This window comes from Myotis brandtii, unplaced genomic scaffold (genome assembly GCF_000412655.1).
Source record: "Myotis brandtii unplaced genomic scaffold, ASM41265v1 scaffold230, whole genome shotgun sequence".
NCBI lineage: Eukaryota > Metazoa > Chordata > Mammalia > Chiroptera > Vespertilionidae > Myotis > Myotis brandtii.
In genome coordinates, this window is record NW_005358650.1 from 5,977,661 (window position 1) to 6,001,867 (window position 24,207).

Here is a 24,207-nt window from a genome sequence, read left to right on the forward strand (position 1 = left end):
ACTGCCAGCTCAGAGGCCGGCAAGTCAGGCGGGGAACGTTGGAGTCTGCAGTCACTGGAGCAAGCAAGCCTCATGTTCGCTTCCAGCTGCCTGGCTGCCGGCCGCCATCTTGGCTGACAGTTAATTTGCATAAGGATATGCTGATTAGCCAATGGGAAGGGTAGCGGTCGTATGCTAATTACCATGTTTCTCTTTTATTAGTGTAGATAGATGCCCAACTGTAAATGTTGACTTAATTTTTCCCAGTATCAGAACATAAAACATCTTTGTGCCAGATGTGACTCTTGACTTATCCATTTTTAAACCTGTCTTAAAATCTCAAAGGTGGGCTCTAAACAGGGTCGAGTCATTAGGACTCAAGCAATTGTGAACCATGAGTCTTCTCTCACTTCCCTCCTCAGCCCCTACCATAGACACCCAGATACCCTACTGCTTGATAGCTACAGACATGAAAACTATTTAGATTAGGGTCACTTATTATATGGACTAACATTTCCTGACAGGGAGAAAAGTTAGTAATTGCCAAGAGATTGATGTAATAACTTGGGTGTGAAGTGATCAAACTCTAATTGTCTCCATAGGCATGGAGCCAATTAGTCCCAGTGTCTGAAGAAAGGTTCTAGACTAGACAGTTGTCTTCTAAAATATGGAGGAATGACAATGAAACGTCTGGTCATTTTTTCTACTGGATACCCAAACTAAGAAAGAAAGGAAAGAGTTGGTTTGACTACGTAAGAGTAATAGTTATTAAAATATTTTATGTATATTCAGCTCCTTTATGCTACATGATCATTTAATAAGTAACAAATGTGAATGAATGAATGAATGAATGAATGAATAAACTTTAGGGTCTTTTTTTAGTATAATCTCAAATATATAATATGACTTGATTTCTTTCTTTTTCTTTTTTTAATTTTTATACTCATAACCTAACCATTAGCTTACAATTTAAATAAGAGGAGATGTGAAATTATTGCACAGCAAATGAAGGAACCACTGTGACCCCTCTTGGAGCTAGAGGAGATAGGACAGTGGTAAAGCTAACATAGTCTTGGAGGGGAGGGGGTTCATGGTAGTAGTTACCAAATCCCAGGGCTTCTTCAGAGATCAACACATATCAAGTAGCCTAAATATTTCAAGTCCTAGTTAGATCCTACCCATCTGTATTTGTTTTATTACTCCCTGTGTGCTGTGCATTTTGTAATGAGCCCCATAAACATTTTTAAATTCCAGATGGTAACACCAAAAATTTTGGAGGCTTAATTTACTCTTTAGATTAATTTTTGAATTTTATATTAATACTTAAAGTTTTAATTTTTATCTGTTTTTAAATTTTTTATCAGATTTTACTAGACATTAATGAATAAAAGTAGAAATATAATCATGTTTTTATACTGGCTACCTTAAGCCATTATTGAGAAAAAGTTGTATAGCTTTGTCTCCTTGACTAAAGGAGAAACTTGAATCAAGACCATGCCTGTACTTACATGTTCCTCACTAGATGTTTGTATTAAATAACCCTGGCCAATTTTTTCATTTGTTTTTTCGTAGGTCAGATTGAAGTTATCATGGATCGAAGACTCATGCAAGATGATAATCGTGGGCTTGAGCAAGGTGTCCATGACAACAAGATTACAGCTAATTTATTTCGAATACTACTAGAAAAAAGAACTGTCGTGAATATGGTAGGGGAAAAATAATGTGTCATCCACAATTTGAAATTGTAACTTTCCACTTTTTTATTTTTTACAATTTTCAATATAGTGATATGTTTAAAATAGATTTAGCCTATATTCACAAGAAAGAGAACTTCAGTCTTATATACACACACACACACACACACACATATAATGTAAGATTTGCATTTAGGTCATTTTAATTTTTTTCTTATTATGTAAATATAAAGTAAGGTTAAGAAATCAGTTTTGGTGAAATTTCCTGAAATTATTTTGAAAGTGTGTGCTAAGGAATAGAGCTTAGTAACATATTTAGCTTAAGTTTGATTAGTAAAATGGATTTGAAACCTTAGTGTACTTATTTTAGTCCTAAACTCATCAATTGAAAATGGATTTACTTGTCTGTCTTCTTGTTCAGTTTTCATTCTTTGAAGTAAAAGTCCAACATTCCATGTCTGGCCAAAGATCAGTTGGATATAAACCAATCTGACAATATGCTTCTTCAAATGCCAATAAAGTACCTCAGAGTCCTTCATAAATTACTAATTACCAGCTCAAGTGGCCCTTGAGATGGTCTTTTTACTCCTCTTTTTCTCTTTCTGCACTCACCATTTCAAATCTTCCACTATTTCAGCCAGTGACTTCACTGTATACTTTATAGAGAGCCATTCAACAATGCTCGCTATTCTAGATACCAAGCATCAACTCCCACCCTTTCTTTCTTTCCTCATGTTACAGTAGAGACATTTACCTTCCTTTCCTCTTAGGCCAGTGCCTCTGCTTGTCCTTGGAACTTGGCTTAATCTCCCTCCTCAAGATCCTATTACTAGTTATTCTCCCTCTTTACCTTCCCCTGTCCCTCACAGGAAATCCTTTCTGTTCGCTTTTAAACACTCTTTATTTTCTCCCATTAAAACTTAAAACAGAAAACAGCCCTCACTCAGATTCTCATTTCCAAATCTCATTTCCTATCTCCCCTACCATCTTGAGTCAGAGTTTATAAGATAAGTTTATTTTATCACTTTCTTCTCACACTTAATTTATTTGAATCTGGCGTTAGCCTCTATCATTCACTCTTGCCAATGTCACTAGATGCAGCAGAGTGTATCTAGATGATGCACTATCTGATCAGTTCACTTACTTCACCTTTCAGCAGCATTGGACACTGACCATTGTCATTTCTTAAAACACTGTCCAGCCAGGGCTTCCATGGCACCACACTAAGTAGGATTGTTTCCTTTCTCTTGGGCAGTTCTTTCTCTATAATTCTTATAGTTCTTTAGTTCTCAAAAGCTAATCAGAGCTCTCAAGGCTTGGCCCCAGGCCTCCCTTTCCTTTTTATGTTTTCCCTCTGCAACCTCTCCTACTCCCCTGGCTTTGGTGACCACCCCTGGCATATGGAACCCACAAATACATATTCCATCTGTCTAGTTGTTTCCTGTTATTTCTTTCTACATTTGTAACAGCACCTGAAACTCAACATATTGAAAATTACTCTCATGATCTCCCTTCTCAAACCTGACCCTTCTCAATGTTCCCTCTCTTGGTGATGAGCACCACCTTCCATCCAGTGCCAGCCACCTAGGAGTCATCTCTCAGACGTTTATCCCTCACCAGCCCTTTCTCACAATAGTGATCACCAGTGCTTGGCTATCTCATTGACTAAATATTTCAAATCTATAAACTTGTTTACTTCAACCACCCTAATCTCAACTAACATCATGCATTTCCTGGATCTCTAGCCTGTGCATCCACGCTGCTGCTCTCTTTTCTGCTGTTTTTTCTTAATCCAGGAAGCATAATGTTTTTGTTTTTGGATTTTTTTTTTTCAAAACTAAAGCTAAAACTCATGAGCACAAACAGCAGTATGGTGGTTGCCACAGAGGGAAGGAGGGGGTGAGAAGGGTCCTAATATATGGTGATGGGAGAAGATTTGACTTTGGGTGGTGGGCACATGGTACAATATACAGATCTTATGATATAGAAACCCACACCTGAAACCTATATGATCATGTTGACCAATGTCACCCCAATAAATTTAATTTACAAAACAACAAAAAAACAAAAGCTAACTTCATTGCCTCACTGCTGAAGCCCTCTGATGTCTTCTCATTGCTCTCAGTATAAAAGCCAAAACCTTACCAAAGCCTACAGAGCCCCTCATATATGGGCCCTGCCTATCCCCTCTCCTCATTTGGCGTGACTTTCGCTATTTCTGCTCTGAGCCCACTGGTTTCCTTTCAGTCCTAAGTACTTTCCATGCACCATACCCCCACAGCACCTTATGCGTGTTTTTCGTCCCCTTTGCCCAGGGGACTCTTAGTTCTATTTCAGATCAGAGTTCATTTTATCAACTGCTTCTGCTTGAGCAGGTCCAATCACCTTCTCTGCTCCCTCAGATCTGGGCATGTCTCCTTCATGTGTGCATGTTGTGACTTTCCACTTTGTTGTCTTTCTTTTCCTTTGGACAGTACACTCGCTGAAAGTAGAGGCTATGTCTCTCTCTGCTTCTAGGCTGTTCCTAGCAGAGGAAGCACCCAGTATATATTGTATGAATGAGTGAGCTGTGACTACACACTGTGCCACTGTGTTTATCGCAGTTACTGCTTACTTCCTGTCACTGTATGCATGTTCTACTCCCCCTACTAAATTCCAGGAGCTTATCTACTTCATTTTCATGTGCCCCACAGGGCCTCTGCCTTTGGTAAGTATTCTATCAGTAAAATCCTAGTCCATTGAATGAAATATCAACATCTAATTAAAGCAAAGAATTCTTCCAATATCTAGAATTTTTCAGGAAAAAGATTTTAATATCCATTTTAGATGTCAAGATTTATACCAGTTCTTGGAACTCAAGGTTTAAATCAACTACTGACAATAGCTTAGTTTTAAGACTAAAACTGCATAGGAAATATGTTGGAGTACTGGCAGCTATTGTCTTTTTCTCCTGAAAATGTTTCTGGCTTTTATGATTTTTCTTTCTATATAGACACTAATTTGCAAAACTGTTAACTATGGCAATAAGGATTTTCATGTCAGACCTATAAAGCTTTCACTTACAAGTTAAATAATTTGTTTATTCCCATTCAAAACTTAGAGACTAATTGATTTAAATTTGATCCAATGTTTTTGTAATCCTATGTTGGTTAAATTTTTCTTTTGCTCAGCTATAAGTTCTTAGGCTTAAATCAATAGATTCTTTTAAATAAAAAATGAACTAGAGAAGAGAAAATACATTTTAATTTCTAGTGAGTTTGATTAAAAAGACATTTGATAAAGAAGGGTTACATATGCATAAATTTTCTAAAAAGTGTTTTTATTTTCTCAGGTCTTAAATTCTTAAAAATTGATGGTAGAAACTGAGGTGGGGAGACAGTCTGGGCAGGAAGGCATTTTAATGGAAAGGCTGACCCTGTCAGAGCCTCATTGGAGTCATTCCACAGAGAGGCAGTGAGAATAAGGACTGGAACAGTCCTCTCTGTGGAACCCTGGCGAACAGGACTCACTTCTATTCATCCAGGGTTACTCCAATGGTAATGATACTCAATGGTCAGCAGAAGTGAAACATGGGAATTATCTCTTTGGCACTGACCATGTCTGATTTATTTCTTTGACCCTTACTCCCACCATAGTCCTGCTGGCAACTGGTATGGTAAACTGGGCATTGAGCTGGACTTATAAGTACTGAAGGTATTCAAGGATTACAGTTGTATCATTTTGCCTCTGGATATCAATTCTTTACATATAAGGAAAGGGAGTTAGGAGAGATCAGATGAAAAACTCAAATACTTACAGGGCTCAGGAGAGTGATGGCATGAGAGAGGTTGGTAAGGTTTAAGGGCAAGGGCTCAAGTTAGGCAGCCAGCGGATCTGTGGGGAACATGACACATAGTCCACCTGGAAGCCACAACTCGGCTCCAACTGATTGTTTTCACGTGGGAACCTGAAGCCCAGTATGACTTGAAGTTCCTGTGTTTGGGGTTAAAAAAACAGTTAATAGTTTTGGGAGAGTTTTTGTTACTATCATTTTTTACTATTTTAATGTGAAATCTCCTGGATTTTTTTTTCTATTATTGAGAGTTGCCTGAAAAACAAACAACTTTTTAACACCATGCTGACCTCCCAAAACATTTCTATAGGCAAATTAGACCCACAAACTACCAAACTTCAGTTCTGCTATATGATACTTTATCTCTAAATCTTTAGATTCCATATATTTTAATTCTTCTATTTCCCTCTGTCTTTTTACTTCCTCCCCTCTAATATTTTTCTCTGATTTATTTATATTGCATTTGCTTATTAAATTAATAAATGAAGTTCAACAAACATTATCAAGTTCTCACTATGTCAGATCATACTGAATAATCAAAGGTGACTAAAAAACAATCTCTCACTATCGTATATAATTTAGCAAGTTTGGAAGTAAGTGGAATGGAAACCTTTGGTGTTTAGGGATTAGGTAACACGAGTGGGCTTAATGAAGGGCAGCAAGGAGCCTGACAAGAAGTTTGGCTTAGGAAATAAGAGCTAGAACCCAGTGTAGATGATCTCAACTTGGTGTGGTTTGGATCAGAATGTGCTAAAAAAATATTTTAATTTCACACATGTTGCAAGGAGAAAACTAGACTTGTATAGTCTGAAGCCTTCCAACCACAAGAAAACAAACATATATATATATATATATAACTCTAATATGCAAGTAGACCAAACGACCGAACAACTGGTTGCTATGATGTGCACTGACCACCATAGGGTGCGTGAGGAACATGGCAGGTGTCGGCCCTGGTGGGATGGTGGAGCAGGTGAGCGGGGGGCGCCAGACCAAGGTGGGGTGCCGGTCACTGTCATTAGGGCAAGGCTCTGGTGGTTACTGAAAATTCTTTGCTCCTGTGTGCTGCAGTCCCACCCGGAGCTCGCACCCACTGCCAGTGCCCAGCGCTGGTCCCGATCGCTCAGTGCTGTCAGCAGGTGCGAGTAGCAACTGCTGGCCCTAATCACTCCTGAGGGCTTCTTCACCTCCCCTGCTCCTGAGGGGCGATCAAGGCAGCAGCAAGGTGCGAGTAGCAACTGCTGGCCCTAATCGCTCCTGAGGGCTTCTTCACCTCCCCTGCTCCTAAGGGGCGATCAAGGCAGCAGCTGCTGCTCACACCCGCTGACAGCACCGGCCCCAATCACTCTGAGAGTGGGAGCAGTGGCAGCGAGAGCAGGGCTGCTGGCAGACAGGGGACCAGGGGCTATGGTGGGAGTGGCCGGGCAGGGATGCCTACCACAGCCTCATAGCCCACAGGTCCTTTCAAGGTGCACAAATTCATGCACTGGGCCCCTAGTAATGTTTATAATAGTGTATTAGTTACTACATACAAGGCTGAGGAATTCATTTATAGCACAAACACTTGAACATGGTTTATAAACTTTGGGTTTATCGTAAGCATTACTGTGAAAAGATTGCCTGTCTAGGAAATGAACATACAAGGCTGAGGAATTCATTTATAGCACACTTGAACATGGTTTATAAACTTTGGGTTTATCATAAGCATTACTGTGAAAAGATTGCCTGTCTAGGAAATGAATCCAAATAATGGTAGTTCAACAGTTAAATATCTTTGTGAGCCACCTGTCATTGTGAATATGTTATGAGAGTGTGTGGATGGTGGAGACTTCTGTGAGAAGGCCCCACCCAACCAGCTTCCAGCCGTATCATTGTCCATGGTGCTCTTATGGCACTGAACTCACTCTCTTCTCTAAATTCTCCTGCCTTATCTTGCTTAGAACTATAAATGGTACAGTTCTTGAATTTTCAGAGTACTTAAATTCATGACATTGTTTCTTTGATGAGACTTTTCATGAATATGTTTTGGAGTCTGTATCCTGTGTGTGTGTTTTTAATCCAAAACTAGTTAAAAAGGTGAGGCTTATACATTTGGTTCCAGAGGGCATTCTATTTCTTCTAAAAAGTTGGAAGGGTGTCTGTCTGGGGTGGCAGTTCTCGGCACAGGTCCACAGAGCAGTGTGGGACCGACTACATGAGATTTACCTGGAAAGGGGTGGCATTAAGCTTCACCTTTCCAGGCCCCAACCCTGCCTGGGGATGTGTGCTTTTTAAAAGCTCCCCAAGCCATTCCTGTGTATGATCAATTAGGGGGGAAACACTGAGGGTTAGGTGAACTGATTTGGTGTTAATGTGCACACCAAAGGAGAGGTAAATATGCACATTACTGTGTGTATAGATAATCCATCAAGAAGTCCCGCGTCTTCTCACTATGGTGTCCAGGGATTTTTCCAAGTGCATAGAACAAAGTCAGAGAGCTTTTTCTGAGTGTTTCTTGACCTAAAATGAACTTAATGGCTCCTGAATCTGATAAGGCAGGTGTTTTCCTTTCTGTCACAATCTTTTATCTCTATTACTCAAAGGTGATTTTGTCAGCCATCCTGACCTACATTGTGAAGTTCTTTGATCTTGGACCACATTTAAAGTGTCTTATTGAAAATGTTCCTTCTCTGTTCATATTATTTTGCAAGCTGCATTAAATTTCAATATTGTTGGAGAATAATATTTTATATGCTTTACTTAATCTTTCCTTAAAAAATGTGGAATGGATACATTTTTTACAACTCTTTCAGACCTCATATTTTTTGTCAGTATCTTAATATTGTGTGTCTCTCTGCTGCCTTTAAAAATCTTTTTTTCTCTCTCCCTGATCTAAATTGTAATGACATCTACAGTTTGCTACAGACACGATGCTTGTCACTCTTCACTAACACCCTCTGTTCAATGCTAATCTGACATTCTGAATTTTAAGCTCTGTATCTTCTATAAATCCTACCTTTTCACACAGATAAGTAGCCAAGCCTTTCATTTGAAAAAGGATGTAACATCAGAAGATATCAGTGAAATAGCCATTTTAGAAATATGATACAAATTTAAATTTACCTCCAATGTCACTGGTGAACAAAAGATCTTTCTACATAAATTTTCTCTTTTTAGTGCATTTCTGTCTGCTTTTACACCTTACGCATCATTGGTGATAGTTCTGCTTAGTCATTGATTTAATTAATTGTGTGTCATCTACCATATGTATGTCCCCGTCCTGGCAGACTTATGTAATGTTAGAACATGCTGAAATGCTTGTCAACAAGTATATACCATAGCAAAGACCAAAGTATTTTTAATTATACTGAATAATTGTGTATCATATAAATGTGTGATAAGTGTTACATAACATATGTAACAGTTCCAGTTTTGGGAATAGAGTGAAGCAATTGACAATGATTTACCCAATTTAAAGAGAACAGATGATCTAGATATGCCACCTGTGTTATTTAAAACCCTTATTTATTTTGAGAGTTTTTAAGTCCTATCACTGGTAACATTTGTGAAACATAGCTTTGTATCAACACATGACTTTGATCTAGTTAAGTGTACAGATGAAATCATGAGAATATGATGGGTAAACCTGAGGGGAAAGAGATAACATTTGATGACATGTAAGATATATGAGCATCCCAGTCCATTTACTTTAAGAGTTTTGTGGTAGGTTGGGAAAGAATTTCTGTAAAATGTTATACCTGTCCTAAAATGTTTGTGGGAAATGTTTTCAGGGTTTTTAGTATTAAAGCAACAGAAAAAAATATATTTCTAACATGTGAGTTAAATGGACACTTCGTTTTCTTTTATTGCTTAGGACTGAACTTGGTAATCTGCTATGCATTTTCTATAGCTGTTATTAATAAAGTCAAAGTATTTATATATTTTTATATTTCCTTTCTATTTAAATCCTACCAGATAATTCAGTTAGTAACATGAAAACTGCAAATATGTAACTCTTAAGAATTTTTGTGGTTTGTTTTTTTTTTTGATAGGAGGAAGAAAAGAAGGCAGTCAGTTATCCTTCCCTTCTTAGCCACATAACTTCTTCTTTCCTGAATCACCCTGTCTTTACAATGACAGAGAAGAGCCCTGTGCCCACCCTTCAGCTGCTGGGTGAATTCTCCCCGCTACTGTCATCTCTGCCTTGTGACATTCATTTGCTTAATCTGAGGACAATACAATCAAAGGTATGTCCCAAAATCTATCAAAATCTTACATTAGGTATAATATTTGTAATATACCTGATATAAGGGGATGGGAAGAAGAAAAAATACTCTTAAGTTTTACTGTGCTTCAAGAAATGATTAAGAGGGCTTCACCTTTAGGCAAAATCATTATACCTTTCATTTGGGTATTGCTCTATAGCATCAATTTTCAACCAGTGTGCCTCAAGAATTTTTAAAACATTCAATATCTAACTATTTAGTTGGGGACACTGACCTCTTGTTCCTTAGATTGTCAAAAAATTGACACAATAGTCGTCCAGTGTGAAAAAATCAAAATCAAAATTATGCCTATTTTTATGGTCAGATCAGCAAAAATATATTTTTTGGTGTGCTGCAGAATTTTAGTAGTTTATGTGTTCCATGAGATGGAAAGGGCTTAACAATTGCTTCTCTATAGTTTGAAGCATACTGCAATACTAATTTATTCCATTCTCAGAAAAGTTCTTTGTGGTGAGTAGGTCAGAGAATAACATCATTTTCTTCTTTTTATGGATAGGAAGCTAAAGCTGTCTTGAGTCACATAATTTGTAGGTGGGAGAACCAGGTGTTAAGATCAGCCATCCTGGCATTTTGCATTCATTTCTCATTGTTAGCCAGTGTTTCTGGGGAGTTAGAGAAGTAAAGAGCATAGTGTTTAATTAATTCCATATCAGAGGCTTTTTACCTTTTGTATCTTTTTCCTGAAAATCATTGCAACCCAAACCTTTGAATTGAGAAACTAACTATTTAGGAGAAATGGAGAAATAAAATCAGCAATTGCATTTGAAAAGAATAAAGCTTAGACATTTGGGTCACTTTTATGTTTTGTGGAGCTGTGCTGATATTGTGAATTGACATATACTTAGCTGAAAATAGTAATGGCCTGAATATGAAAAGAAGAGAATGTTCATGTTTGAAGACAACATAAGAGGCGGAAAATGTTTAGTTTCAGAACAAACCACTAAAACCAAATATAGTAAGGATAAATGCCTACAAAGTTGGATGGTTATAGCTTTTAAAATTGTATGCTCAAGATAAAGAACTTACACCTGACTGTATGGGAAAGTACATATAGTTTGTAATAATGAAGACAAGTGGGTGCATGCCTCTGCATGCCACAGCTGTTTGATCCCTGAGTGAACTTGTCGGCTTACCTTCATGCCTGCCAGGTGCCAGTTACTGCTAAAGGAATCAGGGATATTGTCATGAACAAAAAAGACAAAATCCCAGAAATGGTGATATTGAGAAAAAATATGAAGGAGGTCAGGGAATAAGAGACTCAATGAGGATTTTTGGGGGAAAGTGGTCCAGCCAGAGTTAAGAGCAAGTATGAAGGCCTGAAACACAAAGGTGTGGTCATAATGGAGGCTCCATGAGAGCTGTGCTTTTCATTGATCCCTTATTGTCTCCTCTTGCCTGGAACAGTACCTGCACATAATAGGGGCTCAGTAACAGTTTGTTGAATGAGCGAATCTTGTGAGTATTGAGTGGCTCAGTTGAACAAAATCTGTGTATAAGTGGACCCACACAGTTCATAGCCACATTATTCAAGGATCAGCCTACAGGTTGGGTTCCAAGCAAGACCAGAGGTCTATATGGCTTGTATCTGAGTAGGCATTTTCTTTGCCACCACCTCATAGTATTTCCATGATAAACCCATCTGAGGACCACCTTGGATCATTCAGGGCATGTCTCTGTTCCTGCCTTCTCTCCTTCATCAGAAAGGTGGTAAGGACATACCTGCTTCCCCATTCCCTCGGCCACTGTCTCAAGGTTCTTTAGTTCTACACCTCAGTTGGTCTCCCTTACTCCTCATGGAAAAAGAAGTCATGGGCTCCAGCAACAGTCAGAGAGGTGTGGTGGGGGCTGGAGGTGTGCTAACCCACCGAGGTGGTTCATTTCCTACTACCAGTCCTCAGAGTCGCTGTGTCCAGATCACACTAGGGAAATTTTAGAAAAAGAGACTTTTAAAAATTTACCCTACAAAATTAGGCTGGCGTAGAGAGACCAGGACTTAGTAATTCTTTAAAACTCTCAGATTGAGAAACTAAAGGCCAGAGAGATTAAATGATAAATGGTTAAATGATTCAAATAAAACTGCCCCCTCAGTAAGTGTTAGAATCCGGACACACTCCTGGTCTGAATCCAAATGCTGGATGTTGCCCCAGAGGCAGTATTTGACTTTTTAAGAGTTACTATATCTCTCCCTCCAAGTTATTGGTAATGAGTTTGTGGTTTTATATAAGCCTGTCTTGCTTTTCTAAATTATATATGTGCTCCCAGCCTGTTCCAGCCACTGTCTAGGAACTTAACTGTTGCATCTGGTAGGTCCCACCTCCAACTCTCTTCTTTTTGTCACCCCCTTTTCTTGCACTATCAGGAGCTTCAAATATTAAAGTTCCTGTAAAAGTTTGAAAACTGAGTAACAGGAGTGCCACTCGGGTACACTAAACGGGAAAGACATGTCATCAGGAAAGGGTAACGATTAAGGGAGAAAGAAGTCTTGGTCGAGAATATGCTGAAAGAACATCATGGGTTCAGTAGGCTAGAATTACAGGTGCTGACATCCTGGGGACAAGAGAGAGGTGGCTGAGCTGTTGAGCTAGGCTTCACAGGGCCAGTCTGCCATGAACAATATGTGATTCCACTATTGTTTTTTCAGATTATTCCCACTGCTTCCATGTTTAACTATATTTTTATTTAGATATGTATATATTTATATCTGTAACTACATATACACTGGCATGTGCATGTGTAATTTACTCTCTGTGGAATTTCTTTTGATTTGTGCTTAACTGTTTCTTGCAAATATTTAACCATTCATTTCAACATCAACACCACCTATTGAATAATATTTTCTCTCCTAACTTATTTACACCACCCCTTTCTTATAAGAGGCAGTTGTAAGTTTTTACTTTATTATTTTGCCTTATAAGCATTGATTGGTGCTTTATTGATCTCCCTAGCTTCTGGAAAGGTGAAAATTGTGGGGGGAAATTCTCTTTGTTGTGCATATCTAAGAACTACCATTCACCTTCCCCTTTCTGTCATGTTATCTTGTTGATCAAAACAGGATAACTGTTACTGAACATTTTAATAAGTACCCTGGAAAATGAATTTCTACTAGTTATTTCCTGTCTAAGGACATATAACACAGTGTGCAGTTTTCTAACCTTTCCAGCTGTCAGAATGCACTGAAATGTGAGTGTTGTTAGGCATTTTCAAAGTATGTGAGCGGGTTGGAGAAATTTTTTCACCAGGTGTTTAGGCATCCCTTAATTTATGTACACCTTACACATCCTGTGAGAAGGGTGGTCAAATTTATAGCCACTCTCATCCTTAGAAAAAAAGTGTATACATATGTTTACTGTGGTTTCCAGGCCTAAGAAACTGAACGACCAGTCGACTGGTCTCTATGACGCGCACTGACCACCAGGGGACAGATGCTCAACGTATAGGATCGGGCTTCCTCCTGTCTGGATCGGGCCTGCGGGAATTGGGCCAAAACCAGCTATCTGACATCCTCTAAGGGGTCCCGAATTGCGAGAGGGCACAGGCCAGGCCAAGGGACCCCACCAGTGCACGAATGCATGCACCGGGCCTCTAGTTACTAATAAGCAAATTAAGTTTCTTTTGGTGTGAGCCAGGAATCGCATAACTCTCACATTTTGAGCTCTTACCACTTCAGTAGAGGAGTATTTGCCCATATTCTTATGCAAGACTATAGTATGCATGTGTAATATTCAGAATGGCTTTAAATTCTGCTTAAAATAGGATGAATGAATGGATGGGTAGGCTGTGGATGGTTAGAAATTATAATTTCTAAAGTTTACTTTCTGAATTTATATGTTTTGATAAGTCATGGTTTTATCTCTGCTGGATTTATTAGTTAAATCCTCTCTGTTAGCAGCCTCAAATCAGAGGGCAATCCCCTTTAGTTTAAAGCCTTTTGTCATGTTATGTTAAAGGTGGTTCTCCCTTTCCCCCTCCTCGCTGGCATCTGTGAGCACCAATTCACAGCTAGAGCAGAGGCAGGAGAATGAAGCTGTTAGAAGCACAGACTTTGGAGTCAAACTGCCTGGGTTTGAGTGCACCCCCTCTACTTGCCATCTGGGTGACATAGAGCAAGTCACTTCATTCTCTGAGTCTCAGTTTTGTCATCTATAGTGTGGCAGTATAGAACCCACCTTAGAGACATTCTGAGGATTAAATGAGTTGATGTTTGTAGAGCATTTAGAACAGCAGCAGGCACAAGGAAGCACCAAATGTTTGACAAATGAAGGTTCTTAATTGTGATAGTTATGAGCAGTTGTGATTGTTACTAATAATGAAGTGAAGATGCTGGCATATTTTTTTAAAATTAGAGAAAGCTGAAGTTTATTGCCAAAGTAAATCTTTTTTTAAAATATATTTTATTGATTTTTTTACAGAGAGGAAGGGAGAGGGATAGAGAGTGAGAAACATCGATGAGAGAGAAACATCGATCAGCTGCCTCCTGCACACCTCCTACTGGGGATGTGCTCGCAACCAAGGTACATGCCCTTGACCAGAATCAAACCTGGGACCCTTCAGTCTGCAGGCCGACGCTCTATCCACTGAGCCAAACTGGTCAGGGCACCAAAGTAAATCTTGATGCTATTTTACTTGTACTCCTTGTACATTTTATTAATAACTAGAGGTCTGGTGCATGAAAATTCATGCACTGGAGCGGGGGATCCCTCAGCCCGGCCTCTCCCCTCTCACAATACAGGAGCCCTTAGGAGCTGGAGGTGACCTGGCGATCAGGGGAAGGCGACACTCCTTAACACCTATGCTGCTGCCACTGCCAGCAGTGCTAGCCTCGGCTGGCCCTGGTTACCTGAGCTTCGGGTGGCCCTGGGCGGCTGGGCATCTGCCATTCGAGGCTTGCCTATGCCTTGGGCTGGGCCTAGACGGCTGGGCAGCTGACATCCGAGACTTGTCTGCACCTCAGGCTGGCCCTGGGCAGCTGGGGGGATGAGGGGACTGGGGGTCTCCAGAGGTAGACATGCAGAGTGGCTGTGCCTGTCGCCCTGGCGGGGCTGAGGGGACTGGCGCTGCCATCTTGTGGCTGTGGGCGCCGCCATCTTTGAGGGTGTGGCAGTCAATTAGCATATTCCCTCCTTATTGGCTGTGGGTGCTGCCATCTTTGAGGGTGGGGCAGTCAATTAGCATATTCCCTCCTTATTGGCTGTGGGTGCTGCCATCTTTGCAACAGTGTGAGGGTCAATGAGCATATTCCCTCTTTATTAGATAGGATTTCTCAGGTTCTTCAAAAGAACATAGCTAACATTGTCTCTATGCCAAGCTTTATGCTGAGTATTTACTTGAATGTTATTTAGCTCTAACAACGCTGTGAAGGTAGCAGTACTGTATCTTGTCTTATAGGAGAGGAAACTGACCTGGAGATGGTAGGTAATTTTTTGAGGTCACACCGCCAGTAGTTGGTGGTGCTGGGAGGCATAGCTCTGCATCTCTGACTCCAGTTCCCTACCCAGAACCTTATCCTGCCTCTTGCATGGGGCCAGACAGGGAGTGATAATGTGGAGTATGTTGGGGAATATGCTGACTTATTTCTCTTGTTTACTCAGTAATAATGGAACACCCACCAACTATATATGGGAAAAGATCCATGAAAGGCCAATGTAGAGTCATTAGAGATAATTACTATTAAGTATAGAGAGGATTCTTTGTGATAGGGATATTCCTATACATTTACATTTTAATGCAAACTTGTATACCACCTCAACTACTTCAAAGGTTATAAGATGAAATAATCCATGAAAAGCTTTCTGCAGAGTCTGACACTGCAACAGTTCCTGTTATTGTCACTGTAGTTGGCCCTTGATCCTCAAAGGGACTCTTCACAAGTCTAACTAGTTCTTGGAATTTCAGAGGTTAAATGATATATGCAGTCACTTAACAGATTCATGGTGGAACCAACGCTTGCCTCTAGTCCAGCTTTCTCTAAGCCTGATGGCTTCATTCTGCAAGCAGACCTCCTACCTCCACACTCCACCCCGCTGCTGGAGAAGCTCACAGCCCCTACTTAGTCTAGGAGCCTCATGTTGCTTTATCCCCTGAATAAGTTCTGTAATGGATTTTCCCCTGTGTAACTCGATCATCCAAGCCTTCCAGGATGGATTCAGCTGCAATTGTAATCAGAACTATTTTATAAAGACATTTAGTTTGTAGCTCACCTGACATAGTGCATGGCACTGTTTCAAAATTTGTGAATTTTCTTCCCCTCACTCTTCTCTTCTTTTCCTAGGTCCAGATATTACTTATATGTTAATGAATGTAAAAACAGGTCTTTTAAAATCTGTTTTCTCTCCTGGCGCACACAGTGTGACTACATGGTATTTTTAACGGGTTAACCTACACTGTGACTCTGTGAAGGAGGGAGACATGCGTGGTCTCTGTTTTATTGGAGATGAGGAACTGATGTGACTATTCCAAGATTTCACACTGGCACATGACAGAGTTCTCTTTGTTATTCTCCTGCAGCTCTTATGTTTATTGTAAATGATGTGTTTTCATCTGTACTGTTTTCATGCTATTTTTAGACTGTGAAATTTATAGAAATTTTATTAGAAATCTTTATCCTATGATTTAAACTTGCTATATGTATTATGTGGTCCTGAAATGACTCAGAATTCCTTAAATGACTTTTTTCTCTCCCTTCAAACAAAATCTTAGCAGTACCACTGCAAAATACCAGTGTGAAATGTCATAAAACAGGTTATTCCAGCCAAGAATCTGAGGTGAGGACAGCTTTAAATTGTTCAGGCACATTAAAATCAAATCAGTGGTGGGAATGCTGGCAGCTAGTCAGAAAAGATGTCCTATACATTAAAAATCTTATCCCCTAGTGAGGATGATCAAGAACTTGGCATATGTGTATCTGTGGCCACAGAAGAAAAAAGGGATCATTTTCATCACAGTGTCAGAGGTAGGCAGCCACAACTCCATTTGAATCACTGCACATTTCTTCATATTTCAAAGGAGTTTTAATTCATTTTGTTTATTATCATAAACATATTTCCACTTAAGAAAACATAAAATTTATTAAGATAAGTGTAATTTAAAATTCAAAGACCTGAACCACTCATGGCATTATTATTTAAATGGATGCAAGACATTTTACTTCAGGGATATTGCCGGTTTGGTTGCCGGCCACCACAATAAAGTGAATATCACAATAAAGCAAATCACGTGAAATTTTTTGTTTCCTAGTGCATACAAAAATATGCTTACACTATACTGTAGTCTATTAAATGTGCAATAGCTTGTGTCTAAAAAATGTACAAAGCTTAATTAGAAAAATACTTTTTCACTAAAAACTGCTAACCAATATCTGAACCTTCAGTGAGTCATAATCTTTCTGTTGGTGGAAGGTCTTGCCCTAGTGACATCAAAGATCACAGATCACCACAACAAATATAATAACAAAAAAGTTTGAAATATTGTGAAGATTACCAAAATGTAACAGAGACACGAAGTGAGCAAAGGCTGTCGGGAAAATGACATCAATAGACTTGCTCAATGCAGGGTAGCCACAAACCTTCAATTTGTAAAACACAGTATCTGCGAAGCACAGTAAAAGCAAAGCCCAATAAAATGAGGTGTGCCTGTACTGAGCTCTGTAGCTGACTTGTCATTTTTAATATTTCTCTTTTCGTCTGCATAGGAAAATAGCTTCTGTAAGGTGAATTTAAATGATACAGCAACCTAATAAATGTGGTTGGCCTAGCAAGTGATAAACATAACTAATTCAAGTGTCTCTTATATAAAAATAATGAACCAATACATTAAAGATTTAAAATGTTTTAATGCAATTAGCAAAAATTAGTATTCAGTAATGAAGCATGTTTCAGTTTTAAGATGGAGTTTACATCATCATTCAGTAACCAGATAAGGACTAAATTCAGGTACACATTAAAAATTTTATCAAGAACTTTATTCAGCTGATGTATATGTTAAAAATAAATAAAAGTGAAGTGCTTTGAGAAAAACTGATAAAACAGTATGTAATAAGTGCACAAAAGGAAACCAAAGTCCTCAAGGACTGTGAGGAAACCAAGACATGAGATGACTTAATAAGGAACGAAGAACATAATACCACCTGACTCCTTGGGGGAGGCGGACAGGCTCAGTGCACGTGGAACCTAAGGGGAAATGCAGTTGCCTGGCTTCGCTACTAAATAAAATGAGCCTTTGTGTTGGGGATGCTAACAAAAAGGCGGTGAGTGTGCAGTAGTGACTGTTTGTTTTGATGTCACTTGTGGCATGTTGGCACTCTGCTCCTTTGCAGGTGGATGGCAAGCAATCCGATGAGGCGGCCTTGATCCTCCACAGGAAGGGCTTTGATTGCCGCTTCTCCAGCAGAGACACGGGGCTGCTTTGTTCCACTACCCAGGGGAAGGTGAGCTGAAAGGTTTTTGTTTGTCAAGTTAGTTGTGCTTTCAAATCCTTACTTTCTGCAATAATCCTGACAATAAGATAATGTTTCATTGCTTCTTCATTGATTTGTTACCCTCAGCTACAAATTAGCTCAAGTCTCCACATCTTAAGAAAGCACTTTCTCAACCTTCAGTCTCCTCTCCTTGTCAACATCAAAATGCACAGCCGGAACGTGTGTATATTTGAATGTTCTCATTGATTCTTAGGCTCTCCATTTCTTACCTGCAAAACATCTTCAGATTACCTCACCACCATATTTTCTGCTTTCTTGGGTATACTCCTGCATGATCTAGTTCAGCGGTCGCCAACCAGTGGTCCATGGACCACTGGTTTCCGTGAGGTCTGAAAGATTGGCGACTGCTGATCTAGTTCAGGGATGGCTAACCCAAGTTCTGTGGTGGCCGACACCGTTTTATAATAACTTAAGTGAATTGGGGGAGCAGTAGGAAAAGCAACAAGGAGCAATGAGAGTGTGGCCAGTGGGAGAATTCAGCCACCGCCCCCAAGGCAACTATCCTCAGCTTGCATCAGTTGTTTCCCCATGAAAACATGCTGGTCTAGATCTTCTGATGAAGCCAGATTGGCATGCGAGTCCTCACTGTGAAGGCCAAACATCCTCAGGCTGACCACTGCTGGATTTTTTATTTCTCTTTAAGTTGATCTTGCTCACAGTTCCATCAAACCTCTCCCTGGAAGAAAGAAAAACTTCAGTCTTCTGCTTGTGTCTCTGAGCAGGTTGTATGTAACTCTGGGAACACAGTAAGGATGGTTCTAGTGCACAGACAGGTCTGCCCCACCCAGCAGCTCAGCCAAACCAGCTCTTCTCCAAAACCTCACACATAAACCCTGTAGACCTGACGCAACAGATTTGGTTCCAAACCTTACAAATTAGCATGTACATAGTGAGAAGAAGAGAGATGCGGTAGGGGACCTAAATCTATGCAGATAAGCTTCTTTCTCCATTTCGTTTACCTCACCCTTCGTGGAGTTGGTACTAAGAAAGCACTGATATCTTTATTTCTCTTTATTATATTTGTATCTCTACCTACCTTATTGTTGATATAAGTATACTTGGTTGTGAGCATTTGTATTTGAACATTAAGGCTGTGAGTTTTATGGGAGCTGTAGGATCCAGACATATTCATGCAGCCTCCCCACCCTATACCCTATAAATGGGACTCATTGACATGATGAGCCCTCCTTGTGGCAGGTTTGTCTCCTGTCTCAGCTCTGTTGGAACAGGAAAAATGGTTAGAACCACTTGTGTTAAGTGTTTTAAAGCTCCCTGGCCCATAGATGTCCCTAATTTTTATTGAAAAGGGGCCCCTCACATGGTAAGTTCTCAAGCTGTACAATAAAGGAGTATAGCCCAGGTTGACCTCTCCTGGTTCCCACTTTCCTGTGTTTCTCCCAGGGATGGTCTGTATGTTCAAGCCTGCAGAGGTATATTTAATCTCCTTCCCTCCCTCATTCTTTTACTTAAAAGGAACTTCAAACATACTGTTTTAGCCTGGCCTGGTGGGGCTCAGTGGTTGAGCATTGACCCATGAATCAAGAGGTCACTGATTCGATTCCTGGTCAGGGCACATGCCTGGGTTGCAGTCTCGGTCCCTAGTGAGGGATGTGCAGAAGGCAGCCAATATATGATTCTCTCTCATCATTGATGTTTCTATCTCTCTATCCCTCTCCCCCTTCTTCTAACTCTGAAATAAAGAAATAAACTGTTTTGCTCTGTCTTATACTATTTTTCACTGATTATAGAGCTGTGTTGCTAATCTTTCTTCAAAAATGATCTAAATATGCACATTTTATCATTTACTTTTTAGATATTGATACAGAAACTTTTTAACAAGTTTACTGTTGCAAATCTCGTACCTTCATCGTTATCCTTGATGCATTCACCTCCAGACATCCGAAATATAAGTGAGATCAACTTGAGGCCCATGGAAATCAGCACATTTCGAATCCAGTTGAGGTGAATCTGGCTTTCAAATTTGGACTGTGAAGCATTGGCTTATCTACACTTCTTAATTTAACGTGCAATAAGAAGCACATTATTTAAGCTTCTGGCTACTGTGAGGACATGAATTCTGTGTTTTGTTTTTAACCATTACATAAGAAAAAAAAGCCATGCTACAACCAGTTTGGGTTTTTTTGTGTGTTTTTTTAAGTTTCTTTCATCAACTACTACCATCTGTATGAATTGATGCAACAAACAAAGAAATGTCTGAAGAGAACCTCTCAACAGATTGTATCTCAGGTTAAATACTAACTAATTATATCTGTGTTGGGGGTTGTGAAGAGATTGTTACGAGTCTTCATGTTGCTGGTCCTTTGATAATTTTACAAAAATGCCCACTTTTATCAAAATGGAATAAAAAGCTGGTGGGTAATAGCTAATGGCCAAAATGGTTGTAAACATTCATATGCATTAGAAAATGTTCTTGTGTTGAAATATGTGGAAAAGTGCAATTCATCAACCCTTATGGTATATGTAGTTGATTTTCACACTTTTTTCTAATGTACCACTTAACCCTTCCCTGCCTATCCTTTGTAAAGTATTTCCAGAAATATCCGATTTTGAATCATTCAGTAGTAGAAAAAGAGGCATATTTTCATTACTTGACAATGTGGGATAGGTGCAATTTATTACATTGTCACTAAAATAGAAGAAGCAATTCCATAGGTACCATAACCTATTTTAGGTACCACAAGGTGTCTTTTTACACAGCTCATTTGAATACAGATGTTCTGAGAAGGGGTTTTCTATTTTAAAAATACCATATCAAAATGAATGTGCCTTATTTTTGTATAAGTCTTGTTAAATCTTTTAGTGTCCATATTACCGTTTAGGGAAGGGGGGAGGTTGGGGCAGAAGAGAACGTGGGTACTTTCTATGACACATAAATTGTAAAATTTTTGCCTGACAATGCTGGCCACATTCTGATCTGTTGCATTAAATTTGTGGTGATATTATACTCTAAACATTTTGACTATTTGAATGTACTGAAATCTCAGAAAACAAAACAAGGGGAAAATATACTTAATTAAAATATGCTGCTGCCAAGGAGACTGCAACTTGAAGCAAGGATTCTGTAATGTGCAAAGTCCATGCCCAGTTTCCACTTCAGAGGAGTTAACCACATTGAAGAGAGAATGCTTTAAAATAGACCTCGTTTGGAAACCCAATTATATGTAGCTCTTCATGACTTATCATATTCAAGAATATGTCTGTTCACTGAATTCCACACTTTTGTATGTGTGCGCTAATCTCCAAGTGAAGTTCTGAGCCCATGGGCCACTACAATACTTTTTATAAAATTTATTTGGGGTCATTGTTAACTTAATATTAAAATAAAAGCAACATTTAAGCTATTCAGTTTTAATATAAAAAGGATTGAGTATCTTCATTTCTGAAAGTGCTCTTTGTGTTAAACTAATAGATTATTGTCTGACTTTAAACTTCCATTTACCTCCTGTTATTCCAGCATCTTTTTAGAGAAATTAAAACCTAATTTCTGTTTCACCAGGTAGTCTAATTATCATCTGGATTTTTCATCAAGATACAGCTCCTAAGATTATTGTTATGTTAAATTCATACACTTCTTCCACCTTTAGTAATTAAGGAAACACTACTGGTGGTGATAAAGTTATTAAAAGGGAGTAGTTTCATGCAATAAACATGTACTGTAAGTTTCCTTCCTGGTTTGGGGGGGATAGACAACTAAAAAAGAAACAAAAACTTCCTTTTTGTGGACTTGCTCGTTACAGACCTTAGAATTGTCAGAGCAAGTTCCAGGAATAAGATCAATATTTTCATTGCATCTTAAATGTAAAATCTTCCTATGGGAGTTCACTGTGGTCTGGGAATTCTGATCAGTTGAAATAACATATCTTGATGCAATAACAGTGGTTTTGCCACTTCTGGTTGTTTAAGGTTGGTCTGTCCCATGTCAGTCAGGTCTTATTCAGTGTGTATTGCCACTAACTGCTCACAGGTAAAGCAGAAATTTTCTTTAACAAGCAAGTTATCAGGGAAATGAAGAGGGGATGCTTTTGCTTTGGGCTGTGATCAAGAACTGATTAAATCATCAGTGTCTCCAGCGTATACTAAAAACCATACATTTCAATTGTGATCTCAGTGGCATATTTGTGTGCCTAGGTTTTATTACAGTTATAACAGATGTTCAGTTGACCAAGTAGTTCATTACTTTCTCCTATCTTTTTTTTTTTTTTTTTTTTTTTTGGAAATTTTAATTTGGGACTTTAACTGCAGTGTTTGAGAACTCAGCATCCTTATTTTCTACAAATACTGGCTAAAATAAAATGCTGTAAAGTGTGTTGTAAAACATTGTAATTACCTTCCCATGTCTTTGTTGTACTTGTGCCGAAATGTTTTCACATCCTTTTGTCTGGAAGGAAATCTTCGCTTTCATTTTATGTTGCTTACCTTGGAATCAATAGGTTTTGATATTTTCTCTTGGAAGATTTTATATCTTTTTGGGAACATGTAATATAAGATATCTAATAAAAGATAAATCTTATCACGTACGTGGCCCTCTAGAGTGTTCTTAAAACTTATTTTGTACCCAAAATATATTAAGACATTTTGAGTGGTAGGGTGGAGTAGTGAGGGCCTTTGTGAATGAATTGCTCCTTCTTTAGCCCAGTTATAGTTAGAAAAGATAGTTTTCAAAGGCAAGTGGCAGATGGGATGGAGGTGGGTTTCACATCTGGGTGTGGGATCACGTCTGAGATTAGAATCTAGGAACCTTTTGGAACAACGTGGTACAGTGCCCGTGGGTCCTAAGTCAATGAGGAGGAGCAGATTGTGATAAGATTCCACATACTCCAGGACAAAGGTGAAGAGGAGAGTAACCCAAGACATGAAGCTGAGCGGGTCCATGTGAGCTGATCCACAAGGCGAGGTGGGTTGGAAGACTGGGATCTGGAGGCGCTCTGCCAGCCCACTGGCCCGGACCAGCACACAGCACACACCTAGTGGCTTTGGGGCAGTTCCTTCAGAGCCAGGAGATGGGGGAGGGTGCAGGATAAGTATCCAGGAGGTGGTATGTATGGATTAGCCAGGCAAACGATACATGATATGCTAACTAGGAACTTTCAACTTGTTTTGAGTGACATATAGTACAGAGATTAACCAATTTGTATATGCCAAATTGTAAAAACCTTGAAAATATTAATACAAGTTGCATCAGCAGACAATGAAAATTACTTTCAGCTCCATAATACTTGATTATCAACATGTCAAAATAATTTGAATATTAAAACTGGTAAAGAAAAAATTTAATTTAGGTGGGCATATGTTCACATGCCTGACCTGTAATAAGAAACCAGCTACGGGGGTTGTGAGACTGGTTAAAGGGGTGGTTCCGAGCGGAGTAGAGGGAGATCACTAAGGCCCTGCTGCTGCCATGATCAGCAGAGCACAGAAGCCTGAAGAGGTTGTAACTGACGAGACGCTGTCAGCATTCACTGGTTTATGCAAGCACAAACAGGAAATTTATGGTCCCCAGCAACAAATGTTCAAGGGTAGCTGGAGAGCATTTGATACAGCTGTAGCCAAGTATGAGATGATGTCATGCAGGCCTGTCTTGCTCTCTTGGTTTTGCTTTTCCTCTGAGCTGTTCTCATTCTCAGACAAAGACTGCATATTTGATGGCAGCATGGCCACCAGCAACCCATATTTGCATCCAGCCAGCTTAGTGACCCCAGTGGGAAAAGCACCTTTATCTAATTTTTCAGCAAATGTCCTGGGATTAATGTCTCTGGCTGTCATCTGGCTTATATGCTAATTGACTGGCTAAGGGTAGAGTTGGGTTCAACTAAACCACATGGACAAAATGAGTGAGAAATAGCCCTCCCCTCATACCACCTCCCCCAATAGAAAAGGGATTCTACAACCAGAGAAAAGGGAATTAAATACTAAGATACTTTGGATGCTAGGCAGGCAAAATAC

The 24,207-nt window shown here is 39.4% G+C and overlaps 1 protein-coding gene across 4 annotated transcripts in view; it reads left to right on the top strand.

The window, feature by feature from the left end:
- MAN2A1 (mannosidase, alpha, class 2A, member 1) overlaps positions 1–22,781 on the top strand; it is a 163,475-nt gene extending 140,694 nt beyond the window's left edge. For all 4 annotated transcript variants that reach the window (XM_005866447.2, XM_014539889.1, XM_014539892.1 and 1 more), the window contains 4 exons: positions 1,552–1,685; positions 9,537–9,731; positions 18,082–18,192; positions 20,057–22,781. In XM_005866447.2, coding sequence (XP_005866509.1) covers positions 1,552–1,685; positions 9,537–9,731; positions 18,082–18,192; positions 20,057–20,209 — 593 coding nt within the window. In that variant the 3' untranslated portion in view covers positions 20,210–22,781. The remainder of the gene's footprint in view (positions 1–1,551; positions 1,686–9,536; positions 9,732–18,081; positions 18,193–20,056) is intronic.
- The last annotated feature ends 1,426 nt before the right edge of the window (positions 22,782–24,207 follow it).